This window comes from Limanda limanda, chromosome 14 (genome assembly GCF_963576545.1).
Source record: "Limanda limanda chromosome 14, fLimLim1.1, whole genome shotgun sequence".
Classification (NCBI taxonomy): domain Eukaryota; kingdom Metazoa; phylum Chordata; class Actinopteri; order Pleuronectiformes; family Pleuronectidae; genus Limanda; species Limanda limanda.
In genome coordinates, this window is record NC_083649.1 from 22,067,087 (window position 1) to 22,086,519 (window position 19,433).

At 40.0% G+C, this 19,433-nt stretch overlaps 1 protein-coding gene across 1 annotated transcript; it reads left to right on the forward strand.

Moving 5' to 3' along the window:
- The first annotated feature begins 1,449 nt into the window (after positions 1 to 1,449).
- LOC133019014 (organic cation/carnitine transporter 2-like) lies at positions 1,450 to 17,463 on the forward strand. The gene is made up of 10 exons (XM_061085350.1): positions 1,450 to 1,815; positions 2,613 to 2,716; positions 4,228 to 4,382; positions 4,670 to 4,841; positions 5,312 to 5,453; positions 5,618 to 5,709; positions 6,085 to 6,299; positions 6,383 to 6,565; positions 7,384 to 7,519; positions 17,415 to 17,463. The coding sequence occupies exons 1-10, from the start codon at positions 1,474 to 1,476 to the stop codon at positions 17,461 to 17,463; spliced, it is 1,590 nt and encodes a 529-aa protein (XP_060941333.1). The 5' UTR covers positions 1,450 to 1,473.
- Positions 17,464 to 19,433: the final 1,970 nt, after the last annotated feature.

The following is a 19,433-nucleotide window of genomic DNA, read 5'->3' on the forward strand; positions in this document are numbered from 1 at the left end:
TGTCTGGAGGCATCGTATGTAGTTGGTCATAGAATTGCTAAGCTTGGCAAACCCCATACAATTGCTGAAACACTGATTTTGCCGGCCGCGCAAGACATGTGTAGAATAATGATAGGAGAGAGTGCAGCTGCTAAACTCAGTGCAATACCTATATCAAATGACACTGTGTCACGCTGAATATCAGAAATGTCTAGTGATATCAAAGAGCAACTAATACACTACATTCAAATCAGTCCTTACAATGCACTGCAGCTGGACAATCCACTGACATCGCTGGACAGGGTATGTGCGGGAAAAGGAAATTGAGGAGGACATCCTGTTTTGCCGGCCTCTACAGACCCATACAACAGGGGAGGCAATTTTTAATGTCCTTGACTCGTTCATTCAAGACAGTGGTTTGGGCTGGGGAAGTGTATTGGCCTCTGCACAGATGGAGCTCGGTCGATGACAGGGCGTGAGCGTGGCCTCATATCTCGCGTCCAGCAAGTTGCTGGAAGTTGCAATATTATTAATTATAATAATAATAATATAACGATGGTGATAAAAATTCTGATTATTATAATAAGAAAGCATGCAGGCTCACATAGCTGCTAATATTAATAGCCTACTAATAGGCCTACTACTACTGATCATAATAATAATTATAATAATAAATAGTAAAATAGTAATAATAATAATTGTCTGTATGGGCCTAACAATATCAATAGCCTAACCTTGACATGTCAGGCCTATCAATAACAATATGCTATCTATCTATCTATACATGGTGGTGTAGTTGAGGGTGGCGGGCGGCGGGGGGTGGGGCAACTACCCCTAACCAGCTTTGGGGGGGCCCAGCTTGCAAAAGTTTGCAAACCCCTGATCTAAACTATATGAATTGTTGTTTTTTTTACCTTAAAATGGGCCCTTTAAATTTTAAATACTTTTATTTACATCAGGAGCGGGTACTCTACGGAGGCCGCCATGTATTTTACAGAAGTCCAAACAGGAAACTAAACATCTTTTGAGACAATATATAGCCACACCCTGAGAACTCTGCACTCAAGTGACGCCTTTACTGTCATAGCCATGTAGGCTGTAACCAGTTCACTGGCTTTTTGTACGACACATTTAAGCTAGAGATAAAATATTTTGTATTTTGACCTTTTTACACATGTCCCTGAATGCACCGTGAAGCTGCAGCAGGACATTTCAGGACTCAGGGGATTCAGTGGGAGTCAGTGAAGGATTTAAAAGCATTTTGTTGCAACTTTTCATTTGTGGTTTGACAGGAGAGTTTGGGAGCAATGTGAACAATCACACACTGATATGATTACAGTAATTATATTGAAAAGACATGATGCAAGGAGGACAACCGGTTAAGTGAGCTTGTGATCTTGGATCTGCATTCCATTCGCCTCATGTTCCTGTGGGTAGATTTACCTGAGCAGTTTCCTGCTGCTTTTTTTGCAGACACACATCTCGAATACAAAAATGAATGACTTCGACGAGGCCACGTCGTTTCTGGGCAACTACGGGCCTTTCCAAATTCTTATAATTGTTCTGCTCGGATTAAGTGCGATTCCTTGCGGATACATGGGCGTGATCGTGGTTTTTGTTTCAGATACACCCGAACACCACTGTAAAGAGTGGAGCAACTCCACGATCGAGCCGCCCTTCCACGAGCACAGCAGCTGGATCGGACCTGACAGCTGTTCGCGGTTCAAAGTGCATGCCAACTGGACAGGGCCAGTGGAGCTGGGCAATGCCACGGAGGAGTGTGTGGACGGTTGGGTCTACAGCACTGAGGGATACACTGCCACCATAGTGTCTGAGGTATCTGTACATATCCTCTGAGTGGAAGGCTCTTCTCAGGGACCGTTGAGACAATTCCAAGGGTCCAGCACAGACAGGGGCCCCCGAGTGAACACTATCAGTGTTGTTATTATTATTATTTGTTTGTTTATCTACCGTAATGTTATCTTTTAACAAGGTATTTGCTTTTAAAATGCCTTGCCTTTGTGAGCTTTCTGGTGTGACTAATGTATTTCCTTGTTTAAAACTAGTCCTACATAATGCAGAATACAAATCCTGCCTTCAGTCACTTTAAGTACTTAGGTCCTCGGGGTTAGGATCCTCCCTCCGGCAGTATTCAACCAGGCTCCAGCCTTTTCTTTATTTTCCTCTTGTGGATTCTTCATTCGTAAAACCTATACCTCCCTCTAGGTTTCCGTAAAAGACCTCAGCAAATTAATTTCAAACCCTCTGCATTTTCTTTACAATTAATACCGGAGAACTTCAACACTCTGAGTGTGTGTTTGCAGAATGGGTTTAATTATGAATCACATGATTGAAATTTAGATTTTTAGCCTTTGGTTTATAAATTTGAATGTAATCAGCTCTGAGCAATTGAGAAGGATAATGAAGTTGACTTGTGTTGCTCTATTGCGTTTACTTTATCGATGTATTATAATAATTTTATTTTATATTTATTTTTTGGTAGTTTTGACTATGTTGGTTTTTGGATTAGATTAGAATATGAATGTGAATATATAAATATGTATTTTGTGGTTTCTATGAAATTTGTCTTGCAGTAGCCTGAATTAAACCTGTCCTCTCCTGTTGATTTGAAGTGGGACCTGGTGTGTGATAATGCATGGAAGGTCCCTTTTGCCACGTCCGTATTTTATGTTGGATCCCTACTTGGATCCTTTATTAGTGGCCACCTCTCAGACCGGTGAGTCCTTTTAATAACTAAAAAAACTCAAGACCACACTTCCTTGGGTCCTCAGCAATAGTGTGTCTGTGCATGTGTGGGATCATCGTCTTTTTTATTGCTGAGGAGCTTCTTTATTTTTTTTTGTTCAATATGTTTATTAGTTTTTTTTCAGGTAGTTAAGTACAAACAGACAAATACTAGGAGTAAGTAAGATATTATACCAAAATTAAAGGAAAAGAGAAGGAAAGAATAAAGAGTCAATTGTAATAAAATAAAATAAAGGCATAAAAACAGGAGGAGCTTCTTAAGGCCCTGACATGTGCATGTGGTAAATTTGGGTGCTGCACTGCCCTTGTAGTGTCATCCTGACATTTCTCTGCAAGTCAAGTAACATTCATAAAAGCAACGTTAAAAGCTCTTTCTGGAACTTCACAGTTGACACTACTTTTGCAGGTGCTCAGCAATGCACCGGCAAAGTTTGAAGTCAATCATATTGGAGGAGTTAGAAAAAAGTCAAAATACACGCAGACTGAGATTACTCCTTTAGTAGATGGATTATAGGACCATATAGGAGCAGGGCATGCCAACGTTACACATTAACAGCCAACCAAACAATCAGAAAAGGGTTTTTCTTAGAATCTGAATGATTAGACTTTCTGGCTCTTTTGTGATTACTGACCAACAGTTCCACTTTACTGACATTTGTTAGGAATTTCAAACTTTGAACTATAGGTTGTGTCTGAAAGAACTCTTAACAATAAAGATATAAGTAGTTTTAGCTATATATTAGGCATTCATACAAATGATTTTAATAATAACCTTTCCTTCCTAGGGTTTAATCTACAAATTAAGAATTAATGTTTCACTAGTTCTCATTTCTATTAAAGCGTTATTCCCTCAGATTCATTAAACTCACATAGAGTTCCAAGAGCTGTCTGATAAGTCTCGAGGTTGGAGTCACAACGATGATCAGTCTCACAGCTGTCCTGATAGGAGAGTCCAAGAGAGTTTTTTATGGCTCATATGCAGCAGCCGAGATGGCTGGAGCAAGACATTTTCTACTCAAGGCTAAATTACGAGACAACATCAGACTGTCAGGGTAGATAGAGTTGCCCTAGCAACCGGCAGAGTAGCATAGAAGCATGACGGAGGGCGGCTCCCTGTCACTTCCTGGATTCGGTGACAAGAGGCGTGGGACTGCGGCTGGACCAATAAGGGAGATCCAAAGTGATTTGCGGTGACTCCCCTCCAAATATTCATAACCAATCACATCAAATCTACTGTTATAATTATACACGACCCCTGCTGTTCGGGGCCATTATTATCTTCCTACTGCTAACTTAATTAGCATAGGCTGTGATAATTGTCCATAGCTATGAATAACTCTTCATTGTATCTTTAAATAAAACATTTGATTGAACCAAAATCTTGGATCGGCTTCTCTCATATTATAGGATAAACCAACACGCTTAACACATTACACCAGGTATATTCATGCTGCCCTGTGGTTTGTCTGCATTGTGTTACAGGTTTGGCAGAAAGCCTGTGTTTTTCTTCACCTTGGTCTTCACCCCAGTCACTGCCTTGATCCAGGCCTCCTCTGTCAGCTGGGTCATGTTCTGTATCCTCAACTGTCTGAAGGGATTTGGCACGAATTCCAATTTCCTCACGTCGCTCATACTTGGTACATGCACTTCCACTGGTCTCAGAATCGTCCTTTGACAAAAGTGGAGCTTTGAGCAGTGTGGCAGTGGTTTGTTTTTGCTCTACCATTAGACAAGTAGTATAAAGTAATTTGCTGAGGCTGTTCAAAGTTGAGTTTCACATACAAACACAACTGGCTACAGACAGCTTTAACTTTTTTCCACGCTCCCATTAAAATACCAACCAATGAAGTAGGATGTTTTTTTGTGGCTTGTCCCTGTTGTTTTCTCTCATCAATGACATGCTCTTGATCCTACTCTTGGTCAGGGGCCGAGATGCTGAGTGACTCTGCCAGGGTGAGCTACACTTTTCTGGGTCACAGTCTGGGCTATGGCCTTGGTTATGCTTTGTTGCCGCTCTTTGCCTACTTCATACGAGGCTGGAGGATGCTGCTGGTCGCTTCCGCCATTCCCGGACTCCTGCTTGTTCCGACATGGTGGTAAGTCTCAGGGAATGTTGGCGAATGAATGTATTAACCCATGGAAAGAGCTCTGAGTGGATCCTCCAAGATAATGAAGAGAAGCAAAATCACAGACAGACACTAAAGGGTCGCAGTAGCAACTCAAGTGACAACAAAGAGATACAGAACAACACTAAAAACACAACAAAACTAAAAGAGATGACTTCTGATTTTATTTTTGGATTTCGGGAGTGTGCTTTAGAGTCTGTAGACCGGCTGAGCTTGCAAATAAGCTGTAGCAAATATACTATTTGGAGAGAGGAGTAAAGCTGCCTCCCATTCCTGCGTCTTCCTGTCGCTGTTTCCACACACTGATTTCAGTCTTTGTCAGTGTGAATGCTGTATACTCACATTCACATGGTCTGATTCCATACTGTATGAAAAAATCATATATAAAAGTCACAAATTGTATTGCATGTTCAATGATCTCCTGTTGTGTCTCCATTCAGGCTGATTCCTGAGTCTCCACGTTGGCTTTTGCAGAAAGGTCGGGTGGAGGAGGCTGAGCTCGTCATACGTAATGCTGCAAAAAGGAACCGAGTCCCTGTCCCTGAGGTCTTATTCAAGGCTGAAGAGTGCTCAGAACAAATGGTGCTGATTTCCCTCCACAAATGTGAAAGTCATTGTGTTTTTAGTTTAAAGTACAATCTGAACCTGTAAACAGGCTGTACTTTTTCTGTACTCAAGTAGACATTTCACTGTGTGCTACATGATTGTTCTGTTTCCTTTTATGTACTGTACGTCTGCGTCAGCAGCCTGAAGACGAAGCCCAGCAGACATTCACATATATGGACCTGATACGCACCCGTAACATGAGGAATATTACAATTCTAGGTGTTTTCATATGGTAATATAAAGCTTTTCTTCATTTCAAATCTCTGTACTACACATGTATGATACACACGTTTTAAAAAATATATTGTGACTAATGCCAGTGGACAGTGTTTGCATCATTATTTACGTAAGACACAGTGCTTGTAATTAGATTTTTTTGAAATAACGAAGATATTGGTATTTGCACTGCTGTACTGCTGTGGTAATCAGTTTTTACAGATGTGAAAATAATTTAAAATTCCAAAGTCAAATTATTTAAGCTGTAGCTTCTGAAAAAAAACTTGCATGAATGATATCAGTATGACAACACTGGCTTTTTTCTGTTTAATGTTGTTGTTGTTACTAAAACACTGCATACATATTCCATTCTGATTATGTATTCCTGCAGGATGTCTGTGGCCATGGTATTTCATGGCCTTGCTCTCAATACTAGTAACTTGGATGGAAATATCTACCTCAACTGCTTCATCTATGCAGCCATTGACATTGGGATGTACATAGCCACTTGGCTGCTGGTGAACAGGGTTCCGAGACCCATTCTCCTCTCCTCCTCAATGACGTTTTGTGGCATCATGCTTCTGTTCATCAAGCTGGTTCCTGATGGTCTGTACTGTATACACACTTAGTACAACACTGATTCAATCTGGACTCTTTTCTTAATGTTTTCTTTCTCATTTTATCCTCAGACATGCATATCATGTTGCAGGTGTTGGGCTTACTGGGGCGGATAGGCGTGTCTGCTGCTTACAGCTTTATCTTCTTGTTCTTCCCTGAGCTGATCCCAACTGTCGTCAGGACCATGGGACTAGGGGTCGACTCCACGGGTGCACGATTAGGCACCATCCTTTCTCCGTATGTGATTTACTTAGGTAAGTGTTTCTGAGTTCAAACCAAAGTACTTTGAGAGAGAGAGGTTGGGATACACATGAGTGAACATACTGTATACCTAATACTTGTAAAACACATTCAGAGGAAAGTCCAATTAAACTGTAAATACCCAAAATATAGATAAATAATAATGTAATAAATGCAGGCCATTTATATACAAATACATAGATGGAGTAACAGCAACTGCAAGTTAACTTAATCTAAAAATGTCCTTCTTGCCAAATCATGAATAAAGATTTTATGTGTGACACTACAGAATTTATAGACACACATACAGTATATAGTCTCACAAAGAACATTATGAATTTGGTTTCCTCCTACCTTTACTGCATTTTCATTTTAATATTGTATTTACCACATTTAAGAGACAGATGGGGCAGAGGGTTATCTTCTCTTTCATGGTCAAGAAATCCAAAAAGGTCCAAACCATAAGTTTTATTAAAATGTTACTTTGGCCTGACATATTTTCCATAGTTGTTTCCTGTTGTGCATTGTCATTTGGCTTTCTGTGTGAAATTTGCTATCCAGAGGTTTAATAAAATGTTTTGCATCAGAGCAGTGTATCTTTCTGTTCATCCCCAAAAGGATCAGATTCATGCGTATCTTTAATATGTCGCAGATATTTGGACTGGAAAAAACTCAGATTCAACTCATCCCATTAGTGATGGCTCTGTGCTAATGCACCAGTTAATGTTAATGTTTGACATGTTTCAAATATCAGCAGTGACAAAGGGCTATGGATGCAACCCATTGAAATAAACAGATCAATGACAAAGAGCGCCTGTTGTTCTGATTGCAGAAGTTTACAGCAAGATCCTGCCATACTTGATTTTTGGCACAATCAGCATCATGGCTGCTGTTTTTAGCATGTTGCTGCCGGATACCAGAAACCGCCAACTTCCGGACCTCATCAGCCAGGTCCAACCCATCAGAAGGTATGTGTGAAATATGACCAACACATACAATGAAATTCTGTCACCTAAATTAGACTTTGTAGACCTCTTGCATGAGGAGCAGGTCGGCAGCAGCCTTTTCAGTCCCAGAGATGTTGACCACAAAGGGTGCAGAAATGTTTCAGATTAAACTGAATGATAGCGTGCTCACCAGATCTTGTTTCTGATCCGTCTGCCTCTGTTTCTCTTGTTTTATTAAAGCTGCCACTGCTGCTGTCCAAAGGAAACAGCTACAGCCCGGTCGAATACGACTGAAGGAGCAAGACTTGAGTGATGACAGAAAAACCCGCTCTATAACCCATAACCCGCTCTATATCGTCCAACCCATCCTGCTTTGTTGTTCCATCTGTTTTCTTTTAAATGCACCAGTCTTCTCACTCCCAACTTCTATTATTTAAACTGTGAGGCCATCACTGGGATCAGGAGCACAGGACACCACTCACCCACTCAACTGACGCTGTAGTGTAATATCATCAGGTCACAGGTTCAAGGCGATAAGATGTAACAGGTCAGAACCTTGTACTTGCTTCTGTAGCAGCACTGAATAGGACGGCATATCATTGTTTCATGTTTGTTAGATATCTGTGGTTGTTATTGTGGTTAACATTATTAATTATGTGTAATGTCTGCTGGGTATTGCTGTAGCGTGTGGGGACGTGATACTGAATTTCCCATAAATGAACCAACAACAACCTGTAAAAATAGTGTTTCTTAGGTGATGGTGAAATATTCTCTTTCCAAACACCACAGAATAATCTGAATCATTAGATTATTTTTCCATATTACTAAGATTTGTAACTGTTATGTACAATACATATACTTAAGAAACCCTTCATTCAAGTATTTGTGGCTCTGTGGCAGCACCACACACTGCACCCTCCAACATGATCGTAAAGTTGGATCGTCACTTCTCTCACACCATCTCAACATAAACTGAGCATTATACCAATTTCATGAAGATGGATTTATTACAGGACTGCTGTTTTAAAAAAGTAAGAAAACACATATTGTTTATTATTTACCTTTAGTAGTGAACAGTGTTGTTGGTAATCATTAGATTATTTTGATAATCAACCAATTATTATTATATTATTATGATGATAAAAGTAATAATATAATAATAATTGGTCGATTATCATTAATTTTAATAATAATAATATAATGATGGTGATAACAATGATGATTATTATAATAGGAAAGCATCATAATAATAATAATAAATAGTAAAATAGTAATAATAATTGTCTGTATGGGCCTAACAATAACAATAGCCTAACCGTCTTTATGGGCCTAACAATAACAATAGCCTAACCTCGACATGTCAGGCCTATCAATAACAATATGCTACCTACCTACCTACCTACCTACCCACCCACCCACCCACAGGTGGTTGGACAGATTAGCGATATTGCTTCTGCCAGTAAATGTTGGGTGACCTATCCCTTTAACTGAGTTGATTTTGATAGCAAAAGGTCAAGGTGGCCTCACAAAAAACATTTATCTGGAATGTGATATCTCAAGACTACTTTGAGGGAATTTCTTTAATTTTTTCTCAGTTGTCACTTCGATTCAAAGATTAACTGATTAGATTTCAGTGGTCAAAGGTTATTCTGACCTCATATGAGTCTGAAGGAATAAATTATGTAGACCGTAACCACACTGGTTGGCTGAGGCTTTCAAGGTGCGGTATTTCCCTATTCCTTTGGAAAAATACCAAATTTGAAGCTCAGTCACAATGTTACAATTAAATATTCACATTAAGTGCAAATCTGAACAGGTGTATGTGCTATACACCTTCTGCAGAGACAGTAAGGCCCATCAAAGGATGACATGAAAGGCTGACCCAGAAAGCTCGATTCAGCTCTCCTGACATATGCTGCTGTAGCCACCGAGAAGGCCAAGCAGATGGAGGATGGCCTGGAAAGGTAGGATCATCGGTGTGTGTGATGGTGGGCGGGAAGCAAAGTCAGAGCTCGATCCTGAGGACTTCAGTTTGACTTAAACCTCCCTCTCTCTGTTTTATATGTGCATTTTTATTCACACCTGTCACACTGAGCTGGCTGAGCTGCTGTGGGTTTCCAGATGTCCTGCTTTGCATGTGTGAGACACACTAATGAGGACCGCTACTTTTATGTGAGTTACAGTGGTTGAATGAAGAAATTAAGTGTTTGTTATGCTCTGCTACCAGTCACAGATTAATAAAATAATATGAGCAAAAGTAAAGGATGAATAGATAAATTAACTCTGTGAGTGGGTAAAATACCAGGAATTGTATTTTTGACATGTGATGAGAAAAGCATGTTTTAAGTAGAGTGTGATAGATAGGTATTTTGCACCACAGCATTTTGTATTAAAGTTGTGAACAAGGAGTGGTGGTGGGATTGTTGTTCTGCCTTTATGCAGGTTGAACAACAATGAAGAATGATGAACAACAAACAAAATTAATCAACATTTCAGTCAATCTTATCACAATAGTTTGGTTCATATCAGTCAATATCGATCACGATATAAATAAAATCTATATTAGTAATTTCTGCTTCAGACGGTTATTAGGATTAGTGGTAGTAATTGCCTTTGTGGGAACAGGCTTTTGACACAAATACAGTGCACGCTCAAGTTTGCGTTAACATTTCGCTTTTTCTCTTGCTCCCACTCCTGACGTAATAATGTGCAAGGCTGCAGTATCCCAAACATAAGCACGTGTGCGGTTGCCGGCTGCTACTCCTACAACCTAACCTGATGTGGCTGAAACTCTATTCCCGCCACTTGATTGGTGCAGCGCTGTGCTGTTCAGTTGTTTGTGTTGTCTGTCAAAAAATGGATGGAATTAGTTCTATCAACATTGTATCGAAGATACAATAGAAAATCGAAGCCAGAATTTCAGTCTTAAAATGTCCTTGGCTTTGTTCCGACCGCAGCCCTTTGTCAATATGTTCAGAAACAAATGACATGCAATGGTAGTAAATTACTGACCTAAGTCTACAAGAACTAGTCTCAGGTCACATAACCACAGATAAATGTTAACATACTATTGTTCTTTTCATTCATCACACAACCTACGCTGAATTTTTATGTTGAGGATACTCACAAATTTCCATTGCCCTGATTTAAGTCCATTTCAAAGTTCAAAGATGTTGGCAAACTTTGTATGAAACTTGTCGAAAACCTGCATGAATCTAAAATGAGAGTCGGTCAGGTTGTAAAAAGTGATGTGATTTCTCTGAAAATACACATTAATATGAATGATGGTTGGTCAGTGTCATTAAATGTCCATCTGACAGGAGAGGGTGGGAGGAAATGGAAGATGTGAGGAGATTAGATGGAGTGAAAAATGGGCCATTATGAGAAATACTTTTATCATGTAAAGTAGCAGACTGACAAAGATGGATTTCCCATAGTTCCTTGCTGTCCAATATATCACCAGGAGCGGGTTTTGTCCTTCGCTGTAAACCCTAATAAGTACAGTTTACCTTAGAGTTTCTACAAAAAGTTAAAGAACGCCCTCAACTGACATTGTACTAAATACAGTACTATGCATTCAGTTATATGAAATAGTTGAATTACATTTCTTGATTTTTATATTTTTCTAGGTTTAGCTTGTATATGAAAAAATCTATCAAACAAATGTGTAAATGTGTGTTTATGATTCCAAAATCTCAGCTGAATCTTAAACTCTGCCCAAAGATATTTTCCATTTAATTTATGCATTCAAAAAAAATCTACATTTGGACCGATTTTTTTTCCTTCAAAGCTGTTTTTATGCAAGCAAATACTATTTTGATTAACCATTGTTGAAGGCTCAAGTGTGGCTCAGTGATTACGCGAACACTTGTGCAATCCGACTTTTTTCTTGTGGCAGGATATCAATGTGTGCTTTTGATATGTTTATTAACCACACAAATGAACATTTTTGTCAGTTAAACCCTATGATTTTGTTACGAAGTGTTTTACTTTATTTAGCAAGTTTTTCTCCTCAAATTACATTTTTAATCAAATCACTTACTGCGACTTTATCTTGATTTTGAAATGGTATTAGAACTGATTTCTTAGAGAGCAACAACCACCCTTTGAGTTATCTTTCTATTTTGGTTATATATACTCTTTAACATCTCAACTAAAACCAGACACAGCGACTACTTGCTTCCATTCAGCAGAATATGAATATGCTCCAGGCATATAGAGATTAAGTCGTAGATGCCAACAGCTGAACACACTGAGGCAGAAAACTTTCAGACGACCAGACAAGGCTGCGATAATCACATCTGTGGCTCTTTCCATTTACATAGCTATCCATCTTTGATAGCAGACCTGCAGCTTTGTTCTGACCAGAAGGAGTGGAAAAGCTTCTCTATCAAACACAACTGTTGCACTCTAAACACAACCAATTAGGATGATGGATGGCTTGCGCCTTGGCAAGCATCCCACGAGAGACATGAACATACAACTTGAATAGCAACACAAACAAAGGAAAACAAAGAACGACATCACGGAGCAAAGTGGAGTATTTTTCATCCTGGGAATTTTGGTGCTTTGATTCCCTCCCCCTGGTCGATTGTTCTTCATCACGTCTGACACACTGTTCTATTTGAGGAGATTTGTAGCGCAGGTTTTGATGCATAATGGATTGGGGCTGACTCGGAGCAGTGCCTTGTGGGAAGATGGAGGAGAGGGGAGCAGGGCGTGCCGCTGTTGCTGATTGCCTCTTATTGAGCCCTGGCACCCTTGGGATCATCGTTATGAAGCCCTCAGCAAGCAGGAGCACTGTACTGTGTCATGCCTCATGTTATGACCTACATGATTTACATACAGTATATCAACACTTGCTGTGTCCACATAAGAGCTCCTTCCTTGAGTTACAGTTCAACACACCGCCATTGCCTGCATTGGTTCCACACTCTGCGTGGGACAGTGGAATTCTCATCGAGGAAATTAATCAAGTTGTAAACAATGTGAAGATGAGCTCCAGGAAACAAATCTCAGTCTCGGCACAAGTGTTCTGCCAGTATGTTAAGGGAAGTCTTTACTGAGAAGTTCTTAGAACCCAGAGGACAGAATAACAGAACAACAGATATTTGTTGTAGTGTTCTATACCATACTACATATTCAAGAGGTCAGATGTTGCCTCAATGTTATGCAGGATGTGCAACTTTATAGGCATTGAAATTAATCATAAATGTGTCATTCATATTCATGTGTAATGTGTGTATACATTCAGTATACATATTCAAATATGACGCTTAGATATTGGTCTAAACTCCCAGCATTACTTTGGTTTTCCCTCCAGCTATTTGCTCTCTCATTTATTCATCTCACTGCTGTCCAACTCCATTTTCCTACGGAGTCTTTGTCAGACTCGCTGTAGCCTACACAAACAGGTTTTTGAGCCCTGTCTCTGTTAAAAGACGGGAGCTATGTTCAGTGATGACAACAATTGATTTCCAATTTCCTCCACAATGACTGCGTCATTTCCAGCAACTCAGGCAATTTGGTCTACATTACTGAGGCTGCCGGGAGCTGTAGATCAGGGTGACAGCTGTCCTCACCTGAGGCCCTGCTGTCTGAGAGGGAGAAGCAGGGAGAGACATTTACTCAGTCTACTCATTTGTGTTGTCTGTATCAGAAATTGGTCGTGTCCTTAAGAGAATTCAAGATCTGCTTTTTCATCAGCAGAAACAAATCAACACTTACTCTGAAAACTGAATATAAGTTCAGTATATCTGACAGTGCAATATTTTTCGGTTTACATGAGGTTTTTATTCAGCCTCATCGTTCAGTGCAGATAAATGCTAAATACTGTAGAAGACTACTGCATATAGGAGATACACATAGTATAACCATCCATGTCAGTATTATAGATCTCTCCAAGATGTTCAAGAAGATCGGATTTAATTGGTTGGATTCTAAATTATATTAATTGCTTATATTGATCTGAGGTTATGAGATGTTTTCCATACACCGTGAAGAGATTTCGCTTGCCCCAACCATCATTAGAATAATATTTAGTATTTCAGTCAATCAAACTCAGTCTTAATCAATAGGTCACCTTATCAGAATGTCTTTGACAATGGACCTCGATTCATAAGGTTAAAAAGTGCTCATGCTTAATTTTGTAACCTTCATTCCACCTGCACCTGTAGCAGTGATCTCAAATCTTAGCTTACTCACCTTTTCCTCATTGTGCTCATGTTGATACGTTTTTTTGTCTAATGCTGCATAAGAAACTGGTGTTAAGAACCCAAATGTGTTTTTGTATCTCTTTTCAAATCCACCCATCCCAAACAGAAAGGAAAAGTAGTTTCAGTCAAATTTACAGTGACTATCACATATTACCACTTCAATTAGATCAGCTAGAATCAGGGTTTTTGACAATTGACTTCTACTTGTTTTAGAGCAGCAGCATCACTTTTCACTGCTCTTCTAGCAGGTTTATACAGTTTTAATATAAAAAAGGTTGAAACACACAGCATGATGTAGTGTTTTTCGGTCATGCTGTGTTGTGGGCCTTTCAGAAGACAATGGAGGTCTCTCTTTGCTTTTGGAGGTTGTGGTTTGTATGTGTTGATTCAGTGTTTCTGAGAGTGCTTCATGCTGAGCTGCAGCAGAGTGATGGGTGATGTGAGGTGGAGCGGTCAACCTCTCATCACGCGGTCTCCACCAGCCTCCCCCGCTTCTGCTGGCAAATCTGCAAATGTCAAACTGCTGCAACAAAAGGGTCTGTCAGTACACAGAAAACACTAACATCTGCAGTATTTTTTTCTCCTTTTATTTTTGTATCATTGAAGTGTTGAGTGGGTGGGGGGTGCTTGTTCATGTCTACAGAAACCCAAAGGTTACAAGTTTTCTGCTCAAAACCATTTCCTGAAATCCATTACAGCAAACAGACGGATCATGGATTCACAGAGGCCGGGACTGTTGATCCAATAGAGAGCCATCATTCAATTTGCACCACACAATAAGTGTTAAACTGGGTCTCTATAAGGTGACAGTGGCCCCTATTAGAGGTGGTGTGAGGATGGAGCTTTGTCATAGTGCTGGTGCAGAGGGATAAGTGGGAGGCCATTTGTCAGCTGTAATGCATTGCTCACAGCAGTTTTAATCAAAGAGCACTTTGTCCTTTTGACAAATGGTCGGGTGGAGGGGTGTTCTGCATTGAAGCGCTTTGTGGCCATGTTAGGTGGGATGGAATTGGGCTTCAGTTACATTATATACACGATATTACAACTGTGACAGTTTATTAATCGTATTAATTTCACGAGGACATGAGAAAATGCTGCAGTGCATCAAATCCTGCCGCTTGACAAAGAAGCTAACGAGGTCGTACTGATTTGTGACCATGCATTGTGTGACAGTTATGCTGCACAATGAAGCCTTAAAATCTTTTATTTCATGTACATACACACAGATCTGCATGTTTTGAGCATAGCTGTGGAATTGTTCTACATTTCTCTGCAGGTTTTGTTCTCCTCAAGGAATCATTGCAGTAGATCAGTGCTTTTAGTTTTGGTACATTTCAGGACTTCACATTGCATTATAATGAGATGAGGGAGATTTAGTTCACCCCCAGGTGGATCGCGAAGAGAATGTAATATAATTAAACCATTCCCAAGATGGCGGTAGCAGTTTATAGGAAAAATCATTAGCTCTTATTCAACTGGCAGTGGGTCATTTTAGTGGAGATTAAAGTGATGCTTTAAAAACAGAAGATATTATTGGCAATACAGAATGACACAGGATATCAAGTTCACAGTTTTGATTCTGTCATGTTATGATAAGGGTTAACAATAATGTGATATGAGAAAATAAGAAGTCCACTTATTAAGTGTTCTTATCAGCCCATTCTTCCTTTTCTGTTAAAGAAACAATGTTCTACACAATTTCCCACAAATCCATGTAATGTTCCAAATAGCTGAAAATCTCTAATACTCTTGACTGATGAGTTCCTAATCCAGAGCATGTGGTGAATCAATGTAGAAACCAGTGTCTGGATAAATGAGACGTGCCGCTTAAATTGACAGGGTACCTTCTGGTGCCCAGCCTGTGATACAACTAAGAGAGCTGAGGGGGAGGGGGGGAGGAGGGGAGGGAGGGGGGATCAATAGTTGAATTTATCTTCCACATCACAGAAATTTATAAACGTTGTTAAACTCATTTCACTGAAGACGGCGAATGTGCGCTTTCCAGACACATAAAATGAGTCATCGTTTAAACCATCTTTTAGCACTGTGTCTCCACTCGCCGTTAAATGCTGCCAGGCCATCATTAAGCTACGTCTCATTTCATGTCCAATGTTCCTGTCAATGCCACTGATTCATAGCTGCAGATGTCTCCTAGGCTCTCAACTGATGGTGAAGCACCAAAGGGTCACATCAATGTGAAGTTAGGCCACATTGACCTTAACTTCCTTCACTCCCCCCCACAGACAGACGGCGCACACGAACCGTAACCGCACAGAACACTTTAGTACTCTGGATTTTATCTGCACAGAAATCTCATGGAGCCGCTTGCTGTAAATGAAGACCTATATTTAGGGAACGATCTTATTTTCTCTGTGTTCTTAAACAGTCATATCATTGTTCATTGTTTATTTTTTAAGGGTCCTCCTCCTTCTATCATTTACCTGCATCTCTGCGGAGTGAAGCCTTGGCCACAGGGTGGTGATGTTTGCCTGTGAATCATCTCTGTGATTACATATGATCACAGTCGACTAAGGTACACTGTTAACTTCATAGAAAACCTTTCCGACGAGCAAAGATGATTTTATCATGTCCATAAAACTTTTATAAGGGGCCAAGGGCACGAGTTTGTTGATGACCCTTGTGACTTCTCTTGACTGCCCTATACATTGTGAATTTGGCTCACACTTGAATGTGGCTCACACTTCTTGTGAACTCTACCAGTCACTAGGAGAAGGATAACCATGGATCTTTAGGCAAAAAACACGGTGTAAATGATACTGTTTTGAGTGTTTGAATGTTGAATGTACGGACACGCGGATGACACCACAGGAGCAGTATGGAGGCTTTTATCTTTTGTTTTTTCACATTTGACAAATGACTCACCATTGACTTCAATTGTATTTGATTTGGCTGAAACACTGTTTACCCCTGAAACTTCAAAAGTGTTTTGTAGAACTACTTCACCCACCCCTCCATCGGCATAGGGCTGAGTAGATAATGAGGGAATTTAAATGTATTCCCTCATTATCAGCACAGTTTATCCCATTCCCTGTGGTTGGACATATTAGCAATATTACTTCTGCCAGTAAAGTAATGTGCATTCTTTTTGTTAGTGTTTCAATTGGGGTTGGATCAGTACAGGACACTATCGTCTATCAGGGATTGGCTGAGAAAAATTTCTTTTTCAAATAGAATGGTCAGCCTTTTCGAGAATTCATTCAACTCTAAGAATAATAAACCTAAGTAGAATGGATACCTCTGCCAAGGCCCAACATTCCTCATGGAACAACTTTTTAATTCACTAGAACTTGGAAAATGTTGAAAATTGAATGGATTCTACCCTGAAGCATACTGCATCCCTCCACCAGGTTTCCTGGTTGTACCTCTGGGTTGTTTTTGGTGTAATCCTGCTTTGACTAACAAACAAATGGACAGGGGTAAAAAATAGAATATTCTTGACTGAGATAATAAAATCTACTGAGGTGTAGTTTTCATTTCACAGCTTTGTCTTAATCAAGACTCCACAAACATATAGTTTTACTACAGTTTTTATACTGGATCTTTTAACAACAGTCATACAGAAAAAATGATGGACCCTGCACCAATCAAGAGACACTTTGCCGCCCTTGACTCTGAATTGTTGATGATTCACTGACTGTGGTCAGTGTGTAAGTACTCTTCATCTCTCTTTATTGTCCCAGAGTTGCCATCAACCCATGTGCCAAACCACGCTCTAAAAGCTTCAATTGAGCATGACAGCCCTGCTTCAGACAGATTCCAGCCCCAACACTCTGGGGGATATGGCTTAATTGGCCGTATTCTTGTGTGCCAATAAATCCCTCTACTCATAGCTCTTAAGTACAGTGATGCATTTGAGTTTACTTGTGAAAAAAGGGTTTCGTAAAGCTCTACCGAAAAAAGAATGGGCCTCCTCATTCCATCACATGAATGTCCTACACATTCATGTGATGGAAAGGTTTTATTCTTGTCTCTGAGGAACTGCTGTGGCTTTTTTGGTGGTGGAAGTGGGTAATTTTGTTGTCCTTTCTTAAGAAAAGTTTATTTTACTTGAAGTCAGTTTTCATTTCATTTTTGAACCATTATCATTACAATATTTGTACTTGGACTTTAGCAAGAAGAAAACTGGAACACATTTCCTTACCTATGACGAAGGCGCCATGTCCTGAAGTTATCCATTACATAACTCTGAGTGAAAAGACTGTGTGCCGTGCAAAACATGGCTTATAATAAATGGATATGAATTTGATATGAATCTCTTGGTGTAGCCATTAATCACCAGACTGAGTTACTCTAACAAGTATGTTCTTTGGGTTTGTCCATTGCACCGAAACAAGCTCTATGAGAGACATACTATGAATGGACTTTAGAACATAAAGCAACATTAAGGCTTCAAACAAATGATCCTTTCTCTCCAGAGCGGCAGAGAACTTTTTAGTTGTTTCATTCAGCTTAGGTGCTGTGTAAGAATGCTCATGCGCTGCACCTCACTCAAAGAGAAGAAGGGCAAACCCTGCACACAGTTCAATATTTACCATGTTTCACATTTAAAAGCCAAAGAAAGTTTCTCAATTAAATGACAGCATCAGAGGTCTGAGTGTGTCCGAACGTTTTTTACCGTGTTTGCGCTCTGCTCCCTTTTATTCTTAAACCTGCACTTAATGTTTTAATTGGGCTCAGTCAATGCTAATATTTTAAGAATTTGTGAATCTGAATCCAAATTAGCAGGGTAGTAGATTTACTTTGACCCCCCTCCTTGTACACAATGATGTAAAAGGATGTAAAGATTGAGGAGACAAAAAATCTAACAGGCAATCCTTTTGTTTATTTATGGTAACTCCTCGGTTGACTCAAAGGGATTCGGTAATGATTTGTTGATGTTCTAAAATGTTACACTGTGCAGCAGCGTGTTACGCAGCAAGGCGGAGAAACAAGGCAGAAATGGAGGACAGGATGTTTTGAGGTTTCAACATCCTAATTGGAATCTACTGTCGAGCCTCGGCTTATTAACATAGCTTTCCTTCCGTTCAAGGAAAACACTGCTTCCTCTCTCTCCTGGGCTCTTTAATCTCGTCGTCTCTGCCTTGCTGCATCGGGAAGGTGTTGCGTAGGAAGATGTAGCACCTGAGCGAGACATATAGCGCAGGGCAAGGATGTTGACACAGTCAGGTATCAAAGGAAGACATGAGGATAAGGCAGGAAACACGCTTTATAAGGTGAAGCATCACATTATTTCTGTATAGCTGAAGTCGGAAGTCTCTCAGCGTAAGAATCACAACAGTGCACCGCTTCAGTTTGTGTTGGGCCTGAATAGGTGATAACCAGTGGGATATATTTATATGTACATACTCACTTGTGTGTGTTTGTGTGTAATTGAAATATGTATGTCCGTGGCGTTTTATCACGATTGATAATTACAATGCATGGGGGCTGGGGTCTCAAGAGGCATAGTGGGTTGTCCACTGACCAAAAGGTCGCCGGTCTGATCCCATTCTCCACCATTCTGCACTGAATTGTCCTTGGGCAATGTGCTGAACCTGCCTGATGGCTGTGATGTCAGTGTGAGTGAGTGAATGGTTGAATGGTCAAACTGCACTGGTCACCAAGATTAGAAAAGCACTATACGGACCATTTACCATTCTAATTTGCCCTGTGTATTGCTTATTGTATTGTAACAGTAGAACAGGTTTAGTCTTTGGCGT